This window comes from Acinonyx jubatus, chromosome B1, assembly GCF_027475565.1.
Source record: "Acinonyx jubatus isolate Ajub_Pintada_27869175 chromosome B1, VMU_Ajub_asm_v1.0, whole genome shotgun sequence".
NCBI classification, from domain to species: Eukaryota; Metazoa; Chordata; class Mammalia; order Carnivora; family Felidae; genus Acinonyx; species Acinonyx jubatus.
In genome coordinates, this window is record NC_069382.1 from 181,819,644 (window position 1) to 181,839,624 (window position 19,981).

Sequence of the window (19,981 nt, forward strand, 5' to 3'; positions counted from 1 at the left end):
CCCAGTGCAAGACTGAATTGCTGAGTTTTAATATGCAACAGGAAGACTGCCAATCGGCCTCTCTGTGGGTGGCAGCGGGCGAGCAACAGCAGAGGACACCGGGCAGGGGCGCCTAACTGCAGGCTGCATGTGCTGGCATGGTGTGTGAGAGGTCGGGGGTCGGCGGTTGGGGTGGGGGGCTAGGTGACCTCAGGAAGGGTCTCAGAGCGCCTAGAAGGACTCTAAGGGGTGGGAGGAGTTGAGCCCTTAGGGCATAGCAGGATTGGTTCAGGGCTCCTGGAATGAGGGTAGAAAGGAAGCTGGGGTGGGGGTGGGGGGTCCGGGAGGGTAGGTGGGTTACTTCAATACGTCCAGGGCTCCTCAGAGCTCGAGATGGGGGTCTCAGAGGGCACGGCCTGCCCTCTGGATGAGGAGGGGTGTTACCGCATACGTGGTTGGAGGCCTCAGGGTGGAGGGGATTTTCGGGGAGACCTCAGCCGCGCAGAACTGGGACCCCGGGCCAGAAGGTGTCTCTGGGAGCTGGGGGGAGACAGTCAAGGCCGGCAGGGGGCAGGTGCCTGGCGCGCGGAGGAGCGGCGGGGCCCGCAGGGGGTCTCCGCGGGCCCCGCCCCGGGCGGGGGGCGCGCTCAGACGGCCTTGCACTCGCTGTCCCGCCGCCGCTTCCGGCGCTCGGCGTGCTCCTGCGCCTGGCGCGCCCAGGGCAGCGGCCCGCACACGCCCACCACGCAGCAGGCGAGCCGGGGGCCCGCGTTGCCGTTCTCCACGCTGGCCGCGTTGCCGCCCCGGCCCAGGTCGTCCTCGCCCGCGTGGACCACCACGGCGCGGCCCACGATCGAGTGCGGGCCGAAGAGCGAGGCGGCCAGGCCGCCGCGGTACTTCCAGAGGCGGCCGTCGCGCACGGCGAAGTTGCCGAAGTCGCCCGGGTGCTGCGGGTGCGGCACGGCCCTCGGGTTGTAGTGCGCGCCGGTGGAGTCGCAGCCCTGGCTCAGGTCCCCGAACTGGTGCACGTGGATGGCGCGGCTGGAGTTGTTGGGCTCGGCCGGGAAGCCCTCCAGGTCGAAGAAGGCCTCGAGCCGGGCGCCGGGCACCTGCTGCCGGAAGAGCACGAGGCCGCTCACCCGGGGCTGCGCCGCGTCCAGCGTGGCCGACGGCTGCACCCGGCAGGCGGCGTGGAGCGCGGCGTCCGGGCGGTCGCCCGCCGCCTGCCGCTGCGTCATCTCCTGCCAGATCGCCGTCACTTTCTCGTGCATGTCGCGGATCTGCGCCGCCGTGCTGGAGCCTGGCTCCTCCGGGTCCGGGTCGGACCAGGCGCGCGAGGCGCGGGCCGCCAGCAGCAGGTAGGCACACAGCAGCGCCTGCGCCAGCATGGCCGGAGTCGGGCACCTGCGGGCGCCCCCAGGGGTGGAGCAGAGCGAGCCTTAGTCCCTGGCAACGTGAGGACCCCCGACCCCAGGGGCTTCCTCGCCCAGCGCGCATTCCTGCCTTTGGCCCCGTGCCTTTCTGGGCCTGCTGTGCTCCGGGACCTGGGTCAGGTGCTGTGCTTGTAAAGATGGCTTTGACACAGTCTCAAGCAACTCATGGGGATCTTTTTGAGCCGCCAGGGTGATCATGGCCCTCTCAAGTCCTGTCTACATCACTTGGAGGAAGTCATGGGGCAATGGGGGGAGAGTCTCAGGGCACTTAAGGATGGCCCTTCCAGACCTTCCCCTCCCCCATCACCCCCTGCCACCCTCGCTAAGCATCCTCCTGTACAGACCAGTTAAGACTTCCTACCCCTCACTCTCGGCCCTTAGAATAGCCGTGCCCTCTCCGAAGTGTCCTGCCCCCTCTTCTCTGCCGGGCACAGCAGACTTGAAGACAGAAACTCGGTTTTCCTCCTCATCAGCCCCAGCACCTGGGCCCACACCTGGCTGTAAGGAGACATTTAATATGTGATTGTTGAATGAGGACTTCACCGAGGGACAGGCATGTCATCAAGTCATTCTAACACCATCCTGTGATTGGAGATGGATGAGCTCTGGGCTGGGGAAGGACAGAGAAAGTAGTACCCATCCCGCCAGGGGAACGCCAGGAACGCTTCCCCAGGGGAGATGACATTTGAGCTTGGTCTCCCAAGACAAGCCGTTTTTGAGCTGAACCAGACTGGAGACTGCTTTCAGGCAGGAGGCACACCCTGACGTGTTCACAGCCTGTGAAAGGACACGGCATGTCTAAGGGACGGGGGGAGATTTTGTGTGGGAGAAGTAGAGACAGCCGGAGGGAGAGGAGTTGCCCAATTGCAGCAACCCCGATGGGAACCAGTGAAGGCCTTCACCAAGGTGGAGGCAGCAGTGCTGGAGGGGTATGGACTTGAGAGACATCTTGGATAGCACGGACAGTGGGGGCGCACGAGCCGGCGCGATGACTGAGTAGCCAGCAGGGGAGACTGGGCTGGGCCCATGGACAGAGGCCCTGAGAGGACAGCAGGGAGGAGGGTGAGTTCAGCCGAGCCCCCGGGGGTGAGAGTCTGGTCGGTGACGCACGTGGGGTGTTTGGTAGACATTTGGAAACACAGGTCTGGCACTTGGAAAAGGCAGCGTCACTGGGAGGGGTTTCCCGTGACGACTGCACGTCACATTCCGGTTCATAAAAGTCACGTGCCCAGGCCTTGCCCGAGAGCTTCTGATTCAGTGGGCATGGATTATTATTTTTGTAAAGCTCCGTCAGAGATTCTGGGACCCAGCCAGAGCTTGAGAGTCAGACACAGGTTCAAATCCCAGTTCTAACGTTTGCTCACGGCGATATTGTGGGGGAGTTACTGGCTCTGTCTTAGCTACCTGTAAAATAGGGTAATGTCACCAAGGATCACGGCGAGGATTAAATGAGGTATTATATGGCAGGCCAGTTTCATATTTTTAAGTGCATCTTCAGGGGTCAGGTCAGCGGCACTTTCAAGGGTCTTCTCCAGCCCCACAGCAGGTATCATTTTAAAAATAAACTCTGGGGTTGAGGATTTTTTTCTTTCCGTAACCGTTACAGAAAGGCAATCTAGTATGGTGAGTACAAGAAGGTGGTTCTGGAACTCACTGTCTGAAGCCTGCCTCTGCCACTTACTCTCTGAGGGTTTAGTTATTTTTATTGCAGAGTTAGGCAGAGTAACTGCTGGACTGAAAACTGGTGGGGCTCCAGCTCTTTCCTGAGCCTCAGTGTGTTTTTTGTTTTTTGTTTTTTGTTTTTATCTGCAAATGGGGATAATAATACATACCTCAGGGGCTGGCTGAGACTTCAGGGAGACAGTTCGAATCGTTAACATTTATCAAACACACAGAAGCGCTGTTAAAAAGCACTTTGTATATGTTGATTCGTATAAGTCTTCCATGAACCCTATGGGGTAGGTGTCACTGTTATCCCCATTCCAAAGGGCAGGAAACTGAGGCACAGAGAAGCAAGTGTCTCGCCCGAAGTTACACAATGAATAGCTGAGGGCAAGATTTAAAAGTGTGTGGTCCAAGCCAAGGTTTAGCCGCTACACCGAATGGCTCTCAAGTCGAAGGCACTTAGCATAGAGCCTGGTTGGTAGAAAGTTCCTAGTACATGGCGACTCGTAGCGACCAGAGGGAAGCTGCTGATAGAAGTTTCGGGACAGGGGCACCTGGGTGGCTCACTAGGTTCGGCATCCAGCTCTCAGTTTCAACTCAGGTCACGATCTCACAGTTTGTGGCACCGAGTTCCTTGTCGGGATCTGTACTGACAGCTTGGAGCCTGCTTGGGGTTCTCTCTCTTCCTCTCTCTCTCTCCCTCCCCGGCTCATCATGCTCGCTCTCTCTCTCTCTCTCCCCCTCCCTCTCTCAAAAATAAATAAACATTAAAAAAAAAAAAAAGGAGAAGAAGTTTCAGGACAATCAGGTGAGAGATGCTATTGAAGCCGTGACAGGAGGACGTGATGCCCGGGAAGGGCTCCCAGGAGGAGTGGCGAGAAGTAGAGGAAGCCCAGAAAGTGAGGTCCAGGGAACCACCACCTCAGACATGGCCTGGTATGGGGTTCCCGCCCTGGAGCCCCAGGGAGCAGGAGCGGAAGTGGGGGAGCGTCCCAGGCCTGAGCCTCAAGCTGTCCACCATCATTGCCTGCCCCAGCCCCGCTGGCCGTCCTGCCCCCCAGGAGGGCTCTGCCAGTTGGAAAACTCTTCCTTAAAAACAGAACAAAAACAGATGGCGCGGGGTGTGTCGATGAAGCTTTTTTTCAGAATTGGCTGGGTAATAATTAACATTTTAAGGAGATCCTTTTCTCTTGAGAGAAAAAACATCTTCCTCCACCTCAGGTGAGCCGGGACTCCTTGGTTCTCAACCTGGACTTCTACGTCCTGAGGCCGGTCCCCGGGAGGCTCCCCTTTCTCACACACACACCGTGTCCCCCTGAGATCGAGCTGTGAAGGACCAAGTGGTTTCGGGGGGCCCTGCTATGTGCCTGGTCTGGAAGGGGAGACAGGTCGTTGGAGAAAGAGGTCAAAGGAAGCCACCAGGCCTGTGCCTCCTTCCTGGGTCTGGATCTGGGAAGACGGTGGCCCTTCTGACACCTTCCCCGTGTTCCGGTCCCTCGGCCCACTCCCAGAAGGAGCCCTGGACGTGAGCCTGAACCGGCCAGGAGCCCCCCTCTGTGCCTCCGCCAACCAAGCAGGTGGTTCTGCAGGAGGAGGTCCTGGGAGAGGCGGCCTTCCTCACTCGGGATCACTCCTGACACTAAAGTCCACTGGGACTGGCCTCCGCGGTGCAAAGGACAACAGTTCCTTTCTCCCCGGAGGCCTCCCTCACCCCTTCTCCACCTCCCCGCTCGTCCCCTCCCCAGCAGCCAGGTTCTGTCATTAGATGATCAGTCGCTTTCCCAAGAAGCGCCCCCCCCCATGCCCCGCCCCAGTTTCAGACTCAAAAAACGCGCTCTGGGAAGAAGGAAACGAACTCCAACTTGGCACCCACCTTTCCCGCTCTTCCAAGAGAGCTTTCCTCCTGAGAAGCGGGGAGCTGCACCCAGCGTTCGCAGGAATGCAGGCTGGCTCCTGAGGCCGGGCTGTTTGCGGGCAGCGAGGGGAAGCTGGCCCAGGGGAGTGGTCACGGCGAGGAAGGAAAGAAGGCCATTGGGCTGACTTTGCGAAGGAATGTAGGCCAGGTCCCTAGTCGTCCGATTGCCTCACCTCCTCCTCTGACTCCACCCGCCTCCGTCCTCCCCAGCCCCCGGGCTCCCTGGCCAGTTGTTCCTTCCTGTGACTCCACTGAGTGGCGCCCAGACGGAGCCAGTGACCTTCAGCCGGCAGCAGGGGGATAAGAAGGAGACAGAAAGCAGCCTGTTTGGAGAGATGTACAATGGTCTCTTTCTTGAGCGGCCTTTAGCTCTTCCCTGATTTCCTCAGCTGTTGACTTATTTTTGCTCGATGCTACCAAGAAGGGAATGGGCCCCTTGCAGATACACGTGGTGTTTTCATCCCAGAGCCTTTGAGAGGTGAGAGGCAGGAGGGAGGGGGGGGGGGGCCCGTGCACTCCGGCTGCCCAGGCCCCGCTGTGTCACATCCTGACTTTGCTCCCGGACCAGCTCCCCCGGGACCTCCCTTTCATCATCTGTAAAATGGGGATATGATGTCAACCCGGCGGCTGGCACACAATCAAACTCCTCAGCAATCATCGTCACTGTTGTCGCTTTATCATTAAAGTTCTCGAGAAGTCTTTGGAGAGTATGCGGCCCAGGGCACCGCGAGCCTTTTCCACATCCCCCCCTCCCCCAGTGGCCTTCCTTCCTTTGCTGCCATCATGTTTTCTCAATCACAGCAGCACTTTCCTGAAATAGCAGCTTTTCTCTCCCAGAAAAGCCCACATGGGAGAAGGCAGTCCTGTCTGCCTGCTTGTCCGCCCTCCAGCCTTCTTTCCTTCAACAAATGTTCTGTGGGTGCTCACTCCATGCTGGGTGCCCAAACCTGCAGAAGCCCCTGCCCTCTGGGGGTTCGTAGTCTGGGAGGGAAGAGTGATGTGGACAGATCCATCCAGTACAGAGTGAGGAGTGAGGCTGCAAAGGGACGGACAGGGCCCCTAGAGACCCAAATACTAGTCCTGGCAGCCGGAAAGCTTGTTCAAAATCTTAGATTCTGGGCCCCACCCGAGGCTGAGTGAACCAATTGCCAGCTTCCTAGAACTGTTTGTTTGTTTGCTCGTTTTTTCAAGGTGGTCATTCTGGCGGGCAGCCAGCTCTGGGATCTTCTGTTCGCCCCCACCCTTCCTTTGGCAACGGCACCTCAGTTTTCTGCATTTTCATTCCATGCAGGTGGAATTGACTTCATCCCTCACTCCAGAGGTGGGCTTGTGACTCATCAAAACATTGCATTGGTTCCAGGATAACTCACGCAGAGCCAGTGAAATGTAATTCCACTTCTGCCGGGACTTTTAGAAAGACTGGAGTTCTAGCCACCCTCTGGCCCCCACTGGGGGAGAACCCAGCTGAAGACTGGGCCAATGTGGAGGGAAGCGGAATAAAAGTTGAGTGAAATCGTGACTCAGGGGCAGAGTTTGCACCCCTGGATCTAGCCGTACCTGAAGCTCTGTTTTTTTACGTCAGTCAATACGTTCCCATTTTGCTCAAGTTGTCTGGGTTGGGTTTTCCGAACTGGCAACTGAACACTTTGCGGAACACTTTCTCATACGGTTATTTTATGTAACGTTTGTATTCATGGTGTGGGATGGGCGTTAGCTTGCCCACTTGGTAGATAAGGAAAATGAGGTTCGGAAAGAACCTGGAAGGGGCCCGAGGTTGCAGAGCCTAGTAAGTGGCAAAGTCGAGAGCTCAACTCAAGACTCTGATCCCTAAAGCCTGCCTCCTTAATCGTTACACTTTACTACCTCGCAGGCTGAGAGATGAAAGAAAGAGACAACAGGTGAGCCGGCCCCCCACGGCTGTCTCCTCGCATCAGTGACTGCCTTGCAGCCAGACACTGAACTGCTGACCTCTCTTTCTTTTCACGTCGGTTAATGTCTAATACAACAACCGAAAAAATCAAGGGAGTGTTGTAAAAGCAGCAGTATTAGAAAATGCAGTCTGAGGTACTTCTGTCTGTGTAGAAGAGATCTCTGCTAGAGAACTTTGAACTTCCTTTGTGCAGGGACACCGATTATAGTTTCCTTTTCATTGTGTTCAGAAAACGCATAGAACAAAATTCCACCAGGAAATAAAGCGGTTCCCACGAGGAGAAAACTTTTCGAAGCAGCGATTAGGGTCTCCAGGTGGCGTCCCTAAAAGGCCAAATTCTGTGTGATGATAGTTTAACCCAACCCGAGTACTTTAAACACACCTGAGAAGACTCCCAACTGTGTCTTGCTGCCTCAGGTTGGCCCAGACACCCCAGAGGGAGGGAAACGGAGTCAGGGAACAACAGGGTCTAAGTTTGGATCTGGGTCATTTTGTCCAAACACATCAGGGTAATACAGGGGCAAGGAGGTCCTTGTTAGTAAGGTTGGGCAAAGAAGCATCATTCTTAGTGATAGCAATAAACTAATAACATCTAGCATTTATTAAAGTGGCTCTTGTGTGCCGGGCACTTGTTAAACAATTTGTGTGCACCTTTGCGTCCCTGTGAATAGCCCCGCTCCTCAGTGAAGAACGGAGATTGCATTCTGGGTCCGTGGAGCATTCTGGCAAGTTTCCTCTTCCCTGTGAACGCGTCACCCTTCCGCTCACAGGTCAAGACAATGTGTGCGAATCAGAAGGTAATGAAAGCCAGTCAGAACCAGGACCTTCTCAACTAATTACACTTGGCTGGCCATGTGACGAGAATGACCAATGACAGGACACGACAGCGGTGCCTTTTCCGACCAGAAGGCTAGGGTGTGCGAAGGAAGTTACTCTCAGGAAAGCACCAGAGTGAGACCCTTCCAGGCGAAGCTCTGCACGCGCCCTGACCCTGCCTCCGGTTCCCCTTCCTGCCCATATCTGCGAGAGGAAACAGGTCATTCCTGCTTTACCTACCGTCTGAAAACAAGATAGCAGCGTGAATAACCAAAAAGCACATCGGGCGTGGTGCCTCTTTCCTCAAAATAATCGCACAGTGTATTCCTCTTGGGAAAAGGGAAGCATTTTCAGCTTACTTTCTCGTCATACTTTAAAAAAAATACTTGCCGAGCACAACGACCACACCTGCCCCTCCCTCTTCTTGCCCCCCCCCCCCCCCCACTGCAGAAGCTGGAAAGTCAGACACTTGCTTTCACCCAGGGGCACTCATGGGACCCAGTAATCCGGCAGTGAGATCCAGAACCTGATGTCGCTTTGGGGAAGGCAGAATTTTAAAAGGGGCAGAAATGGTTGGTGCCTCTTTCCTCTTGCTCTTGCCTTGAACGTGGCTGCGACGTCTAACGACGTGGCAGCCACGTTGGGACTACGTGTCGGCAAGAGTGAGAGCAGAAGCCAACAGAGGGGAAAGATGGAAAGAATCTAGGTCCTCAGAAACCTCATGGAAAACGTGGTGAAAAAAAAGAAAAAAAACTAAATGAAACCCAGTGCCCCACTGAGCACCTTAACCAACACCCGTGCAGCTCTAGTCTTCTTGTTCTAGGAGAAAAGAAACCTCAATACGTTCTCCTGTTAGTGAGATTCTGTTATTTGCAGCCAAATTCATGCCCAACTGATACGGTTAGATGCCAGACCCTTCGGTGGGCATCATGACTAGGAACTTGTAGAAATCAGAGCCTTCCTTCAAGCAGCTTGTAGTCTATTCGGAGAGACCTATATATGAGAGACCAAAGCATACTCCTATAGGGAGGATATAGTCACTCCCATATTTTACAGATAAGGAAATAGACTCACAGGAGTTAACTGACTTGTCCAGTGTCATACCTATAGGTACAGAGGAGGGACTCATGCCCAGGTGGCTGAGCTGTCAGGCTCTTGACCTTGTACCTCACCAGTTTTGAGGCTCCGTTCACCATCTCTTCATTTTTCCCATGCTGTCACACACACACACACACACACACACACACACACACACACCCTGCAACCTCACCCTGAAGAAGCAATACTGTCCTCACTCAAGACCCTAGAATGACCAAACTAACAGAAAAGATGGGCAGAAAAACTCCTCAGGAACTTGCGCAAAAAGCACATGTCGCGACATGTAGAGAGTGAAATCTAGAGACAAAGGCGATAGAATATTCTCTACTGCTAGGGTTATGGAAGATTGTTGCTGGAAGCAACTATAGAGAAAAGAGAGGTCCTGTGACTCAGCTTCTGTTCTAGAAGAGAAATTAGAAAATCTACATGCTAACAGGATTCAAAAAGCCTTAGAATCAAGGCCCGGGAACGAAAATAGGGAAGCAGCCATGTGATTCATTCAGAAAACAAATCCAATATGGTTCTGGCCCTTCTTAAGTGATGGTTCCAAAGGGAGTGGGTTGGAACCCCCATCAGAGCTTCCAAATCACTGTCGCCCACCAGGCCCACTGATGGGGGCAGCAGCATCTGGAAGATTGGGACAGTTAGAGTAGTTAATAAATTGAATTAATTTTGGAGCAATCTAATAAAGTCATGAACCTCCTCATAGTGCTTCTGGGCCCTGGCCCAGATGTACAGGGCACCACCTTGCCCTCTCTGGAAAGAACAGGAGAGATAAAGTCGGGTCTTATGACATTCTGCTCACAATGGAGAGGTGAGAGGATCTACTGGTGGCTCCAACCAGGGACCAAGACGTGGAACTTTTTGGGTGTTTCCCTCAACTTTTGTCCATCGCGGTGTAAGAAGCTTTTCACGTTGGTCTTTCTCCACAAAACGTACATCAAATACAGGCGTTTATCTCTCATTGGCCTATTTCCCTCAAAAGCCAAGGCAAAAGAGATGGGATCTAACTATTGGTTCAACTCTTTTATTTTACTTATGGAGACATGCTTAATAATCAGAGCATTGTTCTAGTTGGGTTTTATCTATCAGAATAAAGTTGTCTTTTCATTTGTGAGCATATATTCATTATATAATCACTAGTATAGACTTAAAATTGCTTTTGCAGCTGAGAGCAGCTATTTGTAAAAGAAAATGGCTATGCATAGCCTGAAACCAGCCTCCCTTTTCTTAATTCTAAGCCTCAAAGTTAGATCATCTCAAACGGAACTTGAATATTTACTGTAACAGGAATTGAAAATTCAAATGCCTGTGGGGGCCAGACAGGTTATACAATGAATAAAATAGGCCAAGTGCATGGCCTTTCCTTTTTGCCTTTAAACACACAGCCTTCTTATTTACCTCGTGTCTTCATATTGTAGTGGAGATCTTTATCTGAAGAAATATTTGCAGCTCATTGAAAAATAGCAATCCAGCCCCCGGTGCGTGGGCAGAACACAAGATGCCAAGTCTGTTGGGGGCAGGGGCAGCCCAGCCATGTGTTGCCATATTGGAATGCAGCCCATTACCGCCAGATCTTCCACTCCTCAAGAGACGCCAGAGATTCAGATTTCCACGTGATACCTCTCATTTTTTAGAAAGTAGTTAAGGGGCACCTGGGTGACTCAGTCGCTTAAGCATCTGACTTCGACTCGGGTCATGAATCTCCCGGTTCGTGAGTTCGAGCCCCACATCAGGCTCTGTGCTGACAGCTCATAGCCTGGAGCGTGCTTCAGATTCTGTGTCTCCCTCTCTCTCTCTACCCCACCACCCCCCTCACACTCTGTGGCCCTCTCTCTCTCTCAAACAAATAAACATTAAAATTTTTTTAATTAAAAAAAATTAAGAAGTAGTTCATTAGGGTTATTTGCTGCCTACAAGAGTTACATATGAAATATAAAGACACAGATAGGTTGGCAGTAGAAGGATGGAAAAAAGATATACCATGTGAACAGTAAGCATAAAATGAGCATGGTTGTCTTAATAGCAGATACGGTAGATTTCAAGACAAAGACTGTTGCCATGGTCACAGAAATTGGACAGCTCATGATGATAAAGGCACATTTATCAGAAAGACAATAATCCTCAGTGTTTATCTCTCTAATAGCAAAGCCTTGAAATACACTAGACAAAAACTTACAAAGCTAAAGAGAGAAATAAATCCGCAATCATAGTTGCATATTTTTAACATACCCTCTTACTAGTTGATAGAAGAAATAGTATTTAGATTATCTGAACATTATCAACCGACATGACTGAAATGATATTTTCCCAAGAATTCAGAACAAGTGTTCTTTGCAAGTTTACACGAAATATTCACCAAGATAGACCGTATCCTAGTCTGTCCTGTTTCATTAAATTTGAAAAGGTGAAAGCTTTACAGACTATGTTATCTGGTTGCAATGAAGTAAGAAATGGAAATCAGTAACACTGAGAGATCTAGAAAATCCCCAAATGCATGGAAATTAAATCATGCACACTAAATAATCTGTGAGCCAAAGAACCCATAAGAGAAATTAGAAAATATTTCTGAGTGAGTCATAATGAAAGGAACATACCAAAATTTGTGGGATGTAGCCAAAGCAGTTTTGAGAGGAAAATGTATAATTTTAAATGCCTAGAAAAATACAAAGGTTTAAATGTTATGAAGCTATAAAAGTAGCAGCAAATTAAACCCAATGTATATAGAAGGAAAGAAATAGGAACGTAAATCAATGGAGTTCAGAACAGATAAACATTACCGAAAGTTAAAAAAAGCCAAAAGTAGCTTCTTTGAAGATTATACAATTGATAAAGCTCTAGCAAGCCTAATTAAAAGAGAGAGAAATCTGAATTACCATTGTGAGAAATACAAAAGGCATATCACTTCATGTCCTATAGCTAACAAAAGGATAAGGAAATATTTTGAACAAATTTATGGTTATAAATGCAATATAGCCCCATATATTTAAAGTCTATTTTCTAATTAAAAATTTTTTTCCCACAAAGTATAGTCCACATGGATTCACTGGTGAATTCTACCAAACGCTTATCAAATATTTGAGAAGTTACACCAAACGTACACAAACTCTTGCAGAGAAGAAAGGAGAAAATTCTTCTCACTTCATTTTATGAGGCTCGCATAACCTTGAAACCAAAATCTTGATAGACCAATATCCCTCGTGGGCCTGAGAAAAATAATAGCAAAAGAAATCCAGAAAATATATGTGGAAAATATATCATGGCCAAGTACAATTTATCTCAGAAATGCAAGATTGGTTTAACATTTGAAGACTCACGGATGCAATTCACCACATTAACAGAATAAAGAAGAAAAATATTTTATTTTCGTGAGATAAAAAACTGTTAGCAAACTAGAAATAGAGGGGACCTTCCTCAATTTTATTAAAGGCAGCTATGAAAAACTTACGGGTACTAGCATACTTAATGGAGAAATCTTGACCGCTTTCCACTTAGGGAACAAGGCAAGGATATTTGCTTTCTCCACCTCCACTCAACATTGTAGTAGAAGTCTAGCCAGGGCAATATGACAAGAAAAAAACATAATAAAAAGCATGGATATTGAGAGAGAAGAAAGTAAACATACAAACGTCACGACTATCTACATAGGAAAGTCGAAGGGCTATTAAAAAAACACTACTATGAATAACAAGAGAACTTAAGGTCATATAATACAAAGTCAGAAAATAAAAATCAGTTGGAACTTTATATACTAGCAACAAACAATTGAAAATAGAATAGATACTATTTATAACAGCACCAAAGAAGAAAATACTTAGCGATAAATTTGGGAAAGAATTTAAGACCTCTGTACTTAACGTGTACAAAATGCACACAAATGTAAAATGTTTCTGAGAGATATTAACGTAGATGTAAAAGCGGGTATTCCATATTCACGAATGATAAGATTCAGTATTGTCAAGATGTCCATTATCTGACTGTAATTCTAGTCAAAATCTCAGCAGACTTATTTGTAGAAATTGAAGAAGTGGCTTCACATCGTACGTAGAAAAGCAAAGGATCTAGAATTGCTAAAATAATTCTGAAAAAAAAAAGTTCACAGACTAATACTACCTGACTATTGTAAGACTTTAGAATAGGAGGTAAATCTTTGTGACCCTCAAGAGGGTAACGATTGCTTAATAGAAGGACGACAAGCAGAAGCCATAAGAGAAGAGATGGACAAACGGACTTCATCTTAAGTAAAAATGACACCCTTGTGAAACTGAAAAAACAAATCACAGCCTGGGAGAAAATATTCCTAATACATAGATCTACCAAAGGATTTGTATCCAGAATATATAAAGAACTCTCAGAACATAAGAAGAAGAAGAAAGATGACCCAATTTTAAAAACAGATCAAAGAATTTAACCAGTGGCTTCACAAAAGAAGATATATAAATATAAGTGTCTTTATTGGTCATCATGAAAATGCACAACAAAATCACGATCGAATGCCACTTGATCAGGGTGCCTGCTAAAAATAAAAAGACTGGCAATGTAAACGTTGGTGAGGACGTAGATTAACTAAAACTCATACATTTTGGTGGGAGTATAAAACAGTACAACCACTTTGGAAAACTGTAAGTTTCATATAGGGTTAAATACATATTTAACATGTGATCTGATTTTTTCCCCTAGATATTTACTCAAGGGAAACAAAAATGTATGTCTATACAAAGACACAAGAGTATATGTAAGAGCTTTAATTGTAAGTTCTACTGGAAACTGGAAACATCACAATTGTTCATCAGCAGGTGAATAGATCATTTGTGTTATATTTCCACAGTTGAATATTGTTCAGAAATAAAAAGCTGTTGGCACATACAACAATGTGGATGGACCTCAACACTATTTAACCCTGAGTGACAGAAGCCAGGCACAAAATAGTGCATACTGTATGATTCTGTTCACATGAAGTCCTGGAACAGCTCAACTAATCTATTATCATAAAAGTCAGAATCGTGAAGGGGTTAGGGTACAGGGGCATTGGATATGAGTGTGTTAGACTTGGCTGCAGAGGGACTTGAGAAGTTTCTCTAGGGTGATGAGGTGTTCTATATACAGAATATTGAATATGGGATGCTTACGTGAGGGTTTACATTTGCCAAAGATCATGCATTTTATTGCTTGTAAGTTATACTTTAATAAATTTGGAAAGCAGAAACGTTTGTAAATGGCCTGATAACAAGGTTGGCAGCTGTTGGGCTGACCTCATTGGTGTGAGGATAGCCTCAAGTTCAAAGTCTTTCCAGGCAAAGTCATTTAAATGGAACTTTGTATGATACGTTGTTGGTCCTTAAAATTCAGTCTTGCAGCGTTTGAGATCAGACCTCCAATGAGCCAGCATTCTAGAGTAAAAAGAGAAGACTTCATTGCGGGGCTGGGTGTCTTGTTAAGGTGTTAAAACAACTGAAGCTAGCTGGACCCGCTCTCCCTGAGACCTTAGGAGAGGTGAGAGCACTGCTCTTGACCTCATGCTGACTGAGTTGGCACCCCTCCCAGCATTTGCCCACTCTGAACCCTGGGGTTCTCACACGTAAGAGCAGAGACCGGAATTGGGTGAGGATTAAAGGAGATATGGATGTAAAAGTAATAAGAGAGTGTGTGGCATATGGTAACCACATTGTGTAATTTTATCACTTGTTTTTGAGGATGTCTCATTTTCTACACTGAGCTAGGAAATAGACAAAGATATTAGGGTGGAGTTAGGAGACAGTTGTGAATATAAAATTAATTTTTTTATATAGTCACGGGTGACTGTCTCCTCTTTAAGACTCAAGAGACTGGCACTATGTGTTTCTTGTATTAACTGGATCTCCTTACATTGCACAAATGCAACTCATGTCAAATTCAGTAATTGGGGTTTTATTTGTTCATGTAACTAAAAACCCCAGGAGCTTACATTCCAGTAGCTCTGCAACCCCTGATAATTCCAACAGAGTCCCAGGTTGAGTCTCACAGAACCTATTTGGGTCATGTTTGCCCATCAGAACCAACTCCTGAGATTGGAATACGAGATTGTGTCATAGACCCATCCCTCTAGCCAGGAGTTAGGCCAGCACACCAGAACCACATGGGGAGAGAGGGAAAGACAGGGTTCCCCAAAGGAAAACACAGGTGCCTCTCTGTCCTGTCCTGGCTCTGTCCGTCTGGCAGGCGGTTCCTGGTACAACTCGTTCTCCCCTGGTTCCCCACTGAATACCATGGGGCTTTATGCGTTAGCAGATTAGCATTCTGGGGAGGAATTAACTCTTGCGAAGCTGCCTGTACATCATGTGATCCTGTCATCACTTTTCACATCCATTCCCAGTGAGGCACCAGTTCTGGAAATTCCTAAGAACATTAGCTCCACACTAAAAGAAAAAAAAAAAAAAGACTATTTCCAATAAGCAACCATGATTTTGCTTTGTTATTAAACAGACTTTGCAATCTTTTTCTTTCCACTTAAACAGAGTTTGGGTTGACTTCAGCACGCTCTAGTAGAGTGAAGGTGACTCGGGAGGAAAAGAAGGGAGGAATTGTGTTTTTTTTCTTCAAATATTCCCTTTTTACAAGTAGACTGTTTGGTCCCTTGGGAAACTTTAATTGCTTCCTGTTATGAGACCAGTCAAATAGGATGAATGAATTAGACCATTCAGTTGGAACCATAAATGTTAGCAAAATGGACAAGAAAACAAGCCCTCCTTTTTTAAGTAGCAGCCAGACAGTGTTGAAACCAGCGTTGGCAGTAAGCTGGTAGAATCATCGTCGTCATTTTGTACTTTGGGGTTTTCTGCATTCGCAGATGATGCAACGTGTGTAGAGCCCACTTTGGTTCCCTGGGCTGATCGATCCCTGCGTTTCCTTTCCTTTTGTTCAGGTATCCAGCTCTACCCAACAAGACGCAGGGGCTCAGCAGGGAAAGTTTCTGATTAGTCTAGTTTAACTGGCACACAGGGTTCCCCAAGGACGGCCAAGCAGAGGGATGGAATAATCTGGGTCCCTGAGGCTATGATGGTTCTGCACCTGTGTCTTTTTTACCTCTGGACTTCCCACTCTGTGATTTGTTACGTAAATTAGTGCAAGCCAGGGGTTCCTTTTATTTGGAGCCCAAACTAGCACAGCGTACCCTGCAAGGAAGTGGCCTTTTATGCAGGCGGTGTTCAACAAAAAATGTTTTTTCCCTTATCTCCTCTGGGCACCAGAATTCAGACTGCAATTTGCAATTAGCTCAACCCAAGAGTGACTGCCAAGGAGGGCTTTTGGCTGCAACTAACAGAAAAGATGATAAAAAGTTGTTGAAACACTTAGATGTTTGTCACATAGAACACAAAGTCTAGAGCCGGCAGGGTGGCTCCGTTATGCCGTCAGGGCACAGGGCTTTCCCGCGTGTAGACTTCTGACCTCACGCCTGTTGCCGCATGGCTGCGCCGTGGCTTTTGCACATCTGGATGTTGACTCTGATTTCAGGCAGGAAGAAGAAAGGGGAGGAGTAGCAGCCCCCTACTTCCCAGGCTTCTTTGGCTTATGTCTCGTGGCCCCGGGGCATCCCTCGACGCTTCAAAATTTGGCAGAGCAAGTGCTCTTAGCGGAACGTGTTGCTACCCTAACAAAATTGAGTTTTTCTTATTAAGAAGGAAGGGAGGATGTGTACTAGGTAGGCAGCTAGCCCTGTCTGCCACACGGGTCCAGGTATTTATCTTTAGTTCTTTAGGGCACTAAGGAAGTTCTGTAATGTAGGATTTTTCTAAAGACAGCGAGAAGGTCAGATGAGAAGGGTTCGTCTCGGTCCGTGAATTAACTGCTGCTGGTTACCTTGAGCATGAATAGAGGCTGTCCACTAGAAACTTGGGTTCCTTCTCACAGTTGCCGTCACTGGGTGGCTGGGGCTGCCACGAAGCTGGATGTCTGAGCCTCAGGTGCTCAGGGCATGGCCACAGCTTCCCTGAGCTCTGAATTCCTGGAGCAGCACCAAATGCCATTGGTCAAAGCATTCAGGTTTGAATTCCACGAGGAGGGGAAGGGAAGGGGCTGAACAAACCTTGCCTGTCTCATGACTTGCCTCCTAGCCAGCACCAGCGCCCGGCCCCCGCCCCCGTCACGTTTATTTAGGAGACAGCCTTGACGCAGGAGGCAGGCTGGGTGGTGAAATAGGGTTGCGTGCAATTTTGGAGTCTGGCTCAGAGTCAGAGAGACTTCAATAATGCACTTATTCCCACTCCGTAGCTCCACATGTGTTTTTAATCATCCATCCTGCGGAATGAAGGCAAAACCTGCTCTTGAGCATTTGGAGAAAAGCTAGAGGGATGGTCTCACTCTGCTCTGGCCAAGGCTGACTTCGTGGCCACGTGCAAGAGCACCTTATCCAAGCAAAACGTGTTGATTATTTTTAGCATAACTTAAGCCCCGGGAGACTAATGAGGTGCTAACAGTGTGTGTTAATTATGCGATTTTTGTTGTCTTCATTAAAGTTAAGATTCTCAATCCTGTTTGCCACCTGAAATCCCAGAGGGGCCCCATCACTCTTCTGACCCTGGCATCTTTTCGCTTCCTGCGGTTCACACAATCGCGTAAACATATTGTGTTCCCCCCCGCGGAGAATCCGATGAGCGCGGCTCACACACCAGGAAGACCTCGGATACCCCCGTTCTAATCCCTGTCCATTTTTCATCTCCATTGCTGGTTGTTCGATCTTACAGTAAGCTCATGGTGCAGGAAGCGAGCGACATTAGCTCATTTTTGATCATCTAAAATTGACTGCCCTTCAACTCACAGAAAACTGCCAGAGAAGCTGAAAACCAGGAAAAGGAGAAACACAAAAATCAGCTTTCGTTGCTTTTCCCGGCATTTTAATTAACCAAGGAATTGCGTTGCATACACACGACTCTGATTATTTTAAACTCCTGCAATATACGATATACCTCTGTCCCGAGTGACAATACATCCCACCCAGAATAACCTTTTCTCAGGAAGAGATAATCACCTATCCCAGACTCATTTGAAGCAGCAATCAACATCCCTTTCATGACTTTGTCTGCAATGCTGATGTTCTGGAGAAGCTTTATTTGGCAATGGTGTTAGGGGCCTTATTGCAAGTCCAGGAGGTAATGGGGTTCCGGATTTCAGTTGAGGGCGTCTTAATGATGGCCTCATCAGGGTGTATGAGGTGGTAATGAAAATAGCAGGCGAACCTGAGTGGCAAATAGCACATTAGGAGTCTTCCTAGTAATTGGGGTTGTCTAAAAATGGAAGGGGCTGTCACATGAGGTGGTGAGCTCCCCATCACCGAAGCAGGGATGTCTAAGCAGAGGCCCTTGTCAGGTGGGGGTTAGGCTCCATACTCTTTTGCGCCCCTTCCAGCTTTCGTCTGCATTCTCTGATTGTTCTAAGCCCACACACAGAGCAGGAGTGTTGACTTTGGGAATTTGAAAGTTGGGTTCCATAGCGGGGTGCGATAAAGCGGAAAGTCAGGCACGCCTGGGCTCCAGTCTCCGCTCGGAACTTTGTTAGCACTAGGTGACCATGAGCAGGTGACTTAACCCTCTGTGCCCTGTAAAATGAAAATTGAAATCTATCGCTTCTAGGGCTGTTGTAAGTGTTACAAATAATACACGTAAAATACGAGGCCCAAGGTAAGCACTCAATAAATCTCAGCCCCAGTTACTCTTTGGAGCCTACTTCTGTCACTTTTTTATTCCCTCTCTACTTCAACGATAGTCTTGATTTGTAAAGGCAAAAGAAACGGAGGGCTCATAGATACTGGAGAAAGATCGTGCTAGCAGCTGGACTCGTTGCCCAAAGAAGGCTGAGCAAATTTTCGTGGTAAGTCCCCGGGTAGATTCTCCTGAGCAGGCAGAATCCTGCAGCACGGCCGTCTTCCTGGGAAAGAATATTGATGGCGTCGAGTGCCTGTCACATGCTAGACATGCCCGTATTTTATCTTAGTTATACCACTGCCATATCAATTCTGAAAGGCAGGTCTGATCATCCCCATTCTACAGAGGAGAAAACTGAGGCTCACAGACATCATGTGCCTGACCCAAGGACATATGGCCGTTTCCCAGATCCACCTCACCTACCCCCATGACCGGGCCTCCTGAGCATTCTGCTGCATCCTCCATTCACGGGGCAGAGTAAATCCAGAGGTCCAGTTGCCCTCTGGAGAAGATACTCCCACCTGCTGGAATATGGGAGATTTAACCCAACCAACGGGCGCCTGGGAAGCTAGTGTTTGGAGAACTGAGATAGGACCTTAGTTTGTAGATTCTGAGCCAACTGTGATCTGCCACTAACTTATGCTTTACTTATTTATCTTGCACTTTGTAGAGGGTGTGCATATATCCGCTGCATCTTCATAGCCTCTCTTGGCCACAGACTTCAACATTTTAAAGTACAAAAAGGCATGGGGCGCCTGGGTGGCTCAGTCGGTTAAGCGGCCGACTTCGGCTCAGGTCATGATCTCGCGGTCCGTGAGTTCGAGCCCCGCGTCGGGCTCTGTGCTGACAGCTCAGAGCCTGGAGCCTGTTTCCGATTCTGTGTCTCCCTCTCTCTCTGGCCCTCCCCCGTTCATGCTCTGTCTCTCTCTGTCCCAAAAATAAATAAATGTTAAAAAAAAAATTAAAAAAAAAATGAATAAAGTACAAAAAGGCATACAAGGCAAACTCACCCTTGCGCCCTGTTTCCCAAATACCGAGTTCTCCTCCCCAGAGGCGATGAGTTTACCTGTTTCTATGTGCATCTCCCAGAGGTCTTTTTTGTTTCTTCAAAAATTGAAGTTCACATATAGCTATTTTAAAGTGTACAGTTCACTGGCCTCTAGCGTATTCATAATGTTGTACAGCCACCACCTCCCTCTAGTTTCCAAACTGTTTCATCAACCCAGAAAAAAGAGACCACAAAAACTCACCGTTAAGTAACAATTACTCCCCATTTTCCCCTTCCCGCATTCCTTGGTAACCACTAAAGTGCTTTCCATCGCTATGGATTTGCCTCCGTGTGGGATACATCATATAAAGGGAATCACACACAGAATATATGACCTTTTCTTTTGGGCTTTTTTTCACTTAGCATAATGTTGTCGAGGTTTAGGCATGTATCTGTTCTTTATTCCTTTTTACGGCTAAA

The 19,981-nt window shown here is 48.3% G+C and overlaps 1 protein-coding gene and 1 long non-coding RNA gene across 3 annotated transcripts; one reads left to right on the top strand and one right to left on the bottom strand.

The window, feature by feature from the left end:
• Positions 1 to 5,104, bottom strand: SOD3 (superoxide dismutase 3). Its single transcript, XM_027047632.2, has 2 exons — positions 4,951 to 5,104; positions 1 to 1,383 (listed from the first exon to the last, which is right to left on the bottom strand). Exon 2 carries the CDS (start codon positions 1,365 to 1,367, stop codon positions 627 to 629), a length of 741 nt encoding a protein of 246 aa, XP_026903433.1. The 5' UTR covers positions 1,368 to 1,383; positions 4,951 to 5,104; the 3' UTR covers positions 1 to 626.
• A 57-nt stretch (positions 5,105 to 5,161) lies between these two features.
• Positions 5,162 to 7,517, top strand: LOC113595982 (uncharacterized). Of its 2 annotated transcripts, none has more exons than XR_003416704.2 (2): positions 5,162 to 5,470; positions 6,184 to 7,517. It is a non-coding gene; the product is annotated as an uncharacterized LOC113595982 (long non-coding RNA). The 2 variants fall into 2 exon arrangements; XR_003416687.2 differs by having other exon boundaries at positions 6,284 to 7,517.
• Positions 7,518 to 19,981: the final 12,464 nt, after the last annotated feature.

What these genes read in the sequence shown, in the direction of transcription:
- SOD3 (XM_027047632.2), bottom strand. Translation starts at nt 1,367, where the DNA reads ATGCTGGCGCAGGCGCTGCTGTGTGCCTACCTGCTGCTGGCGGCCCGC.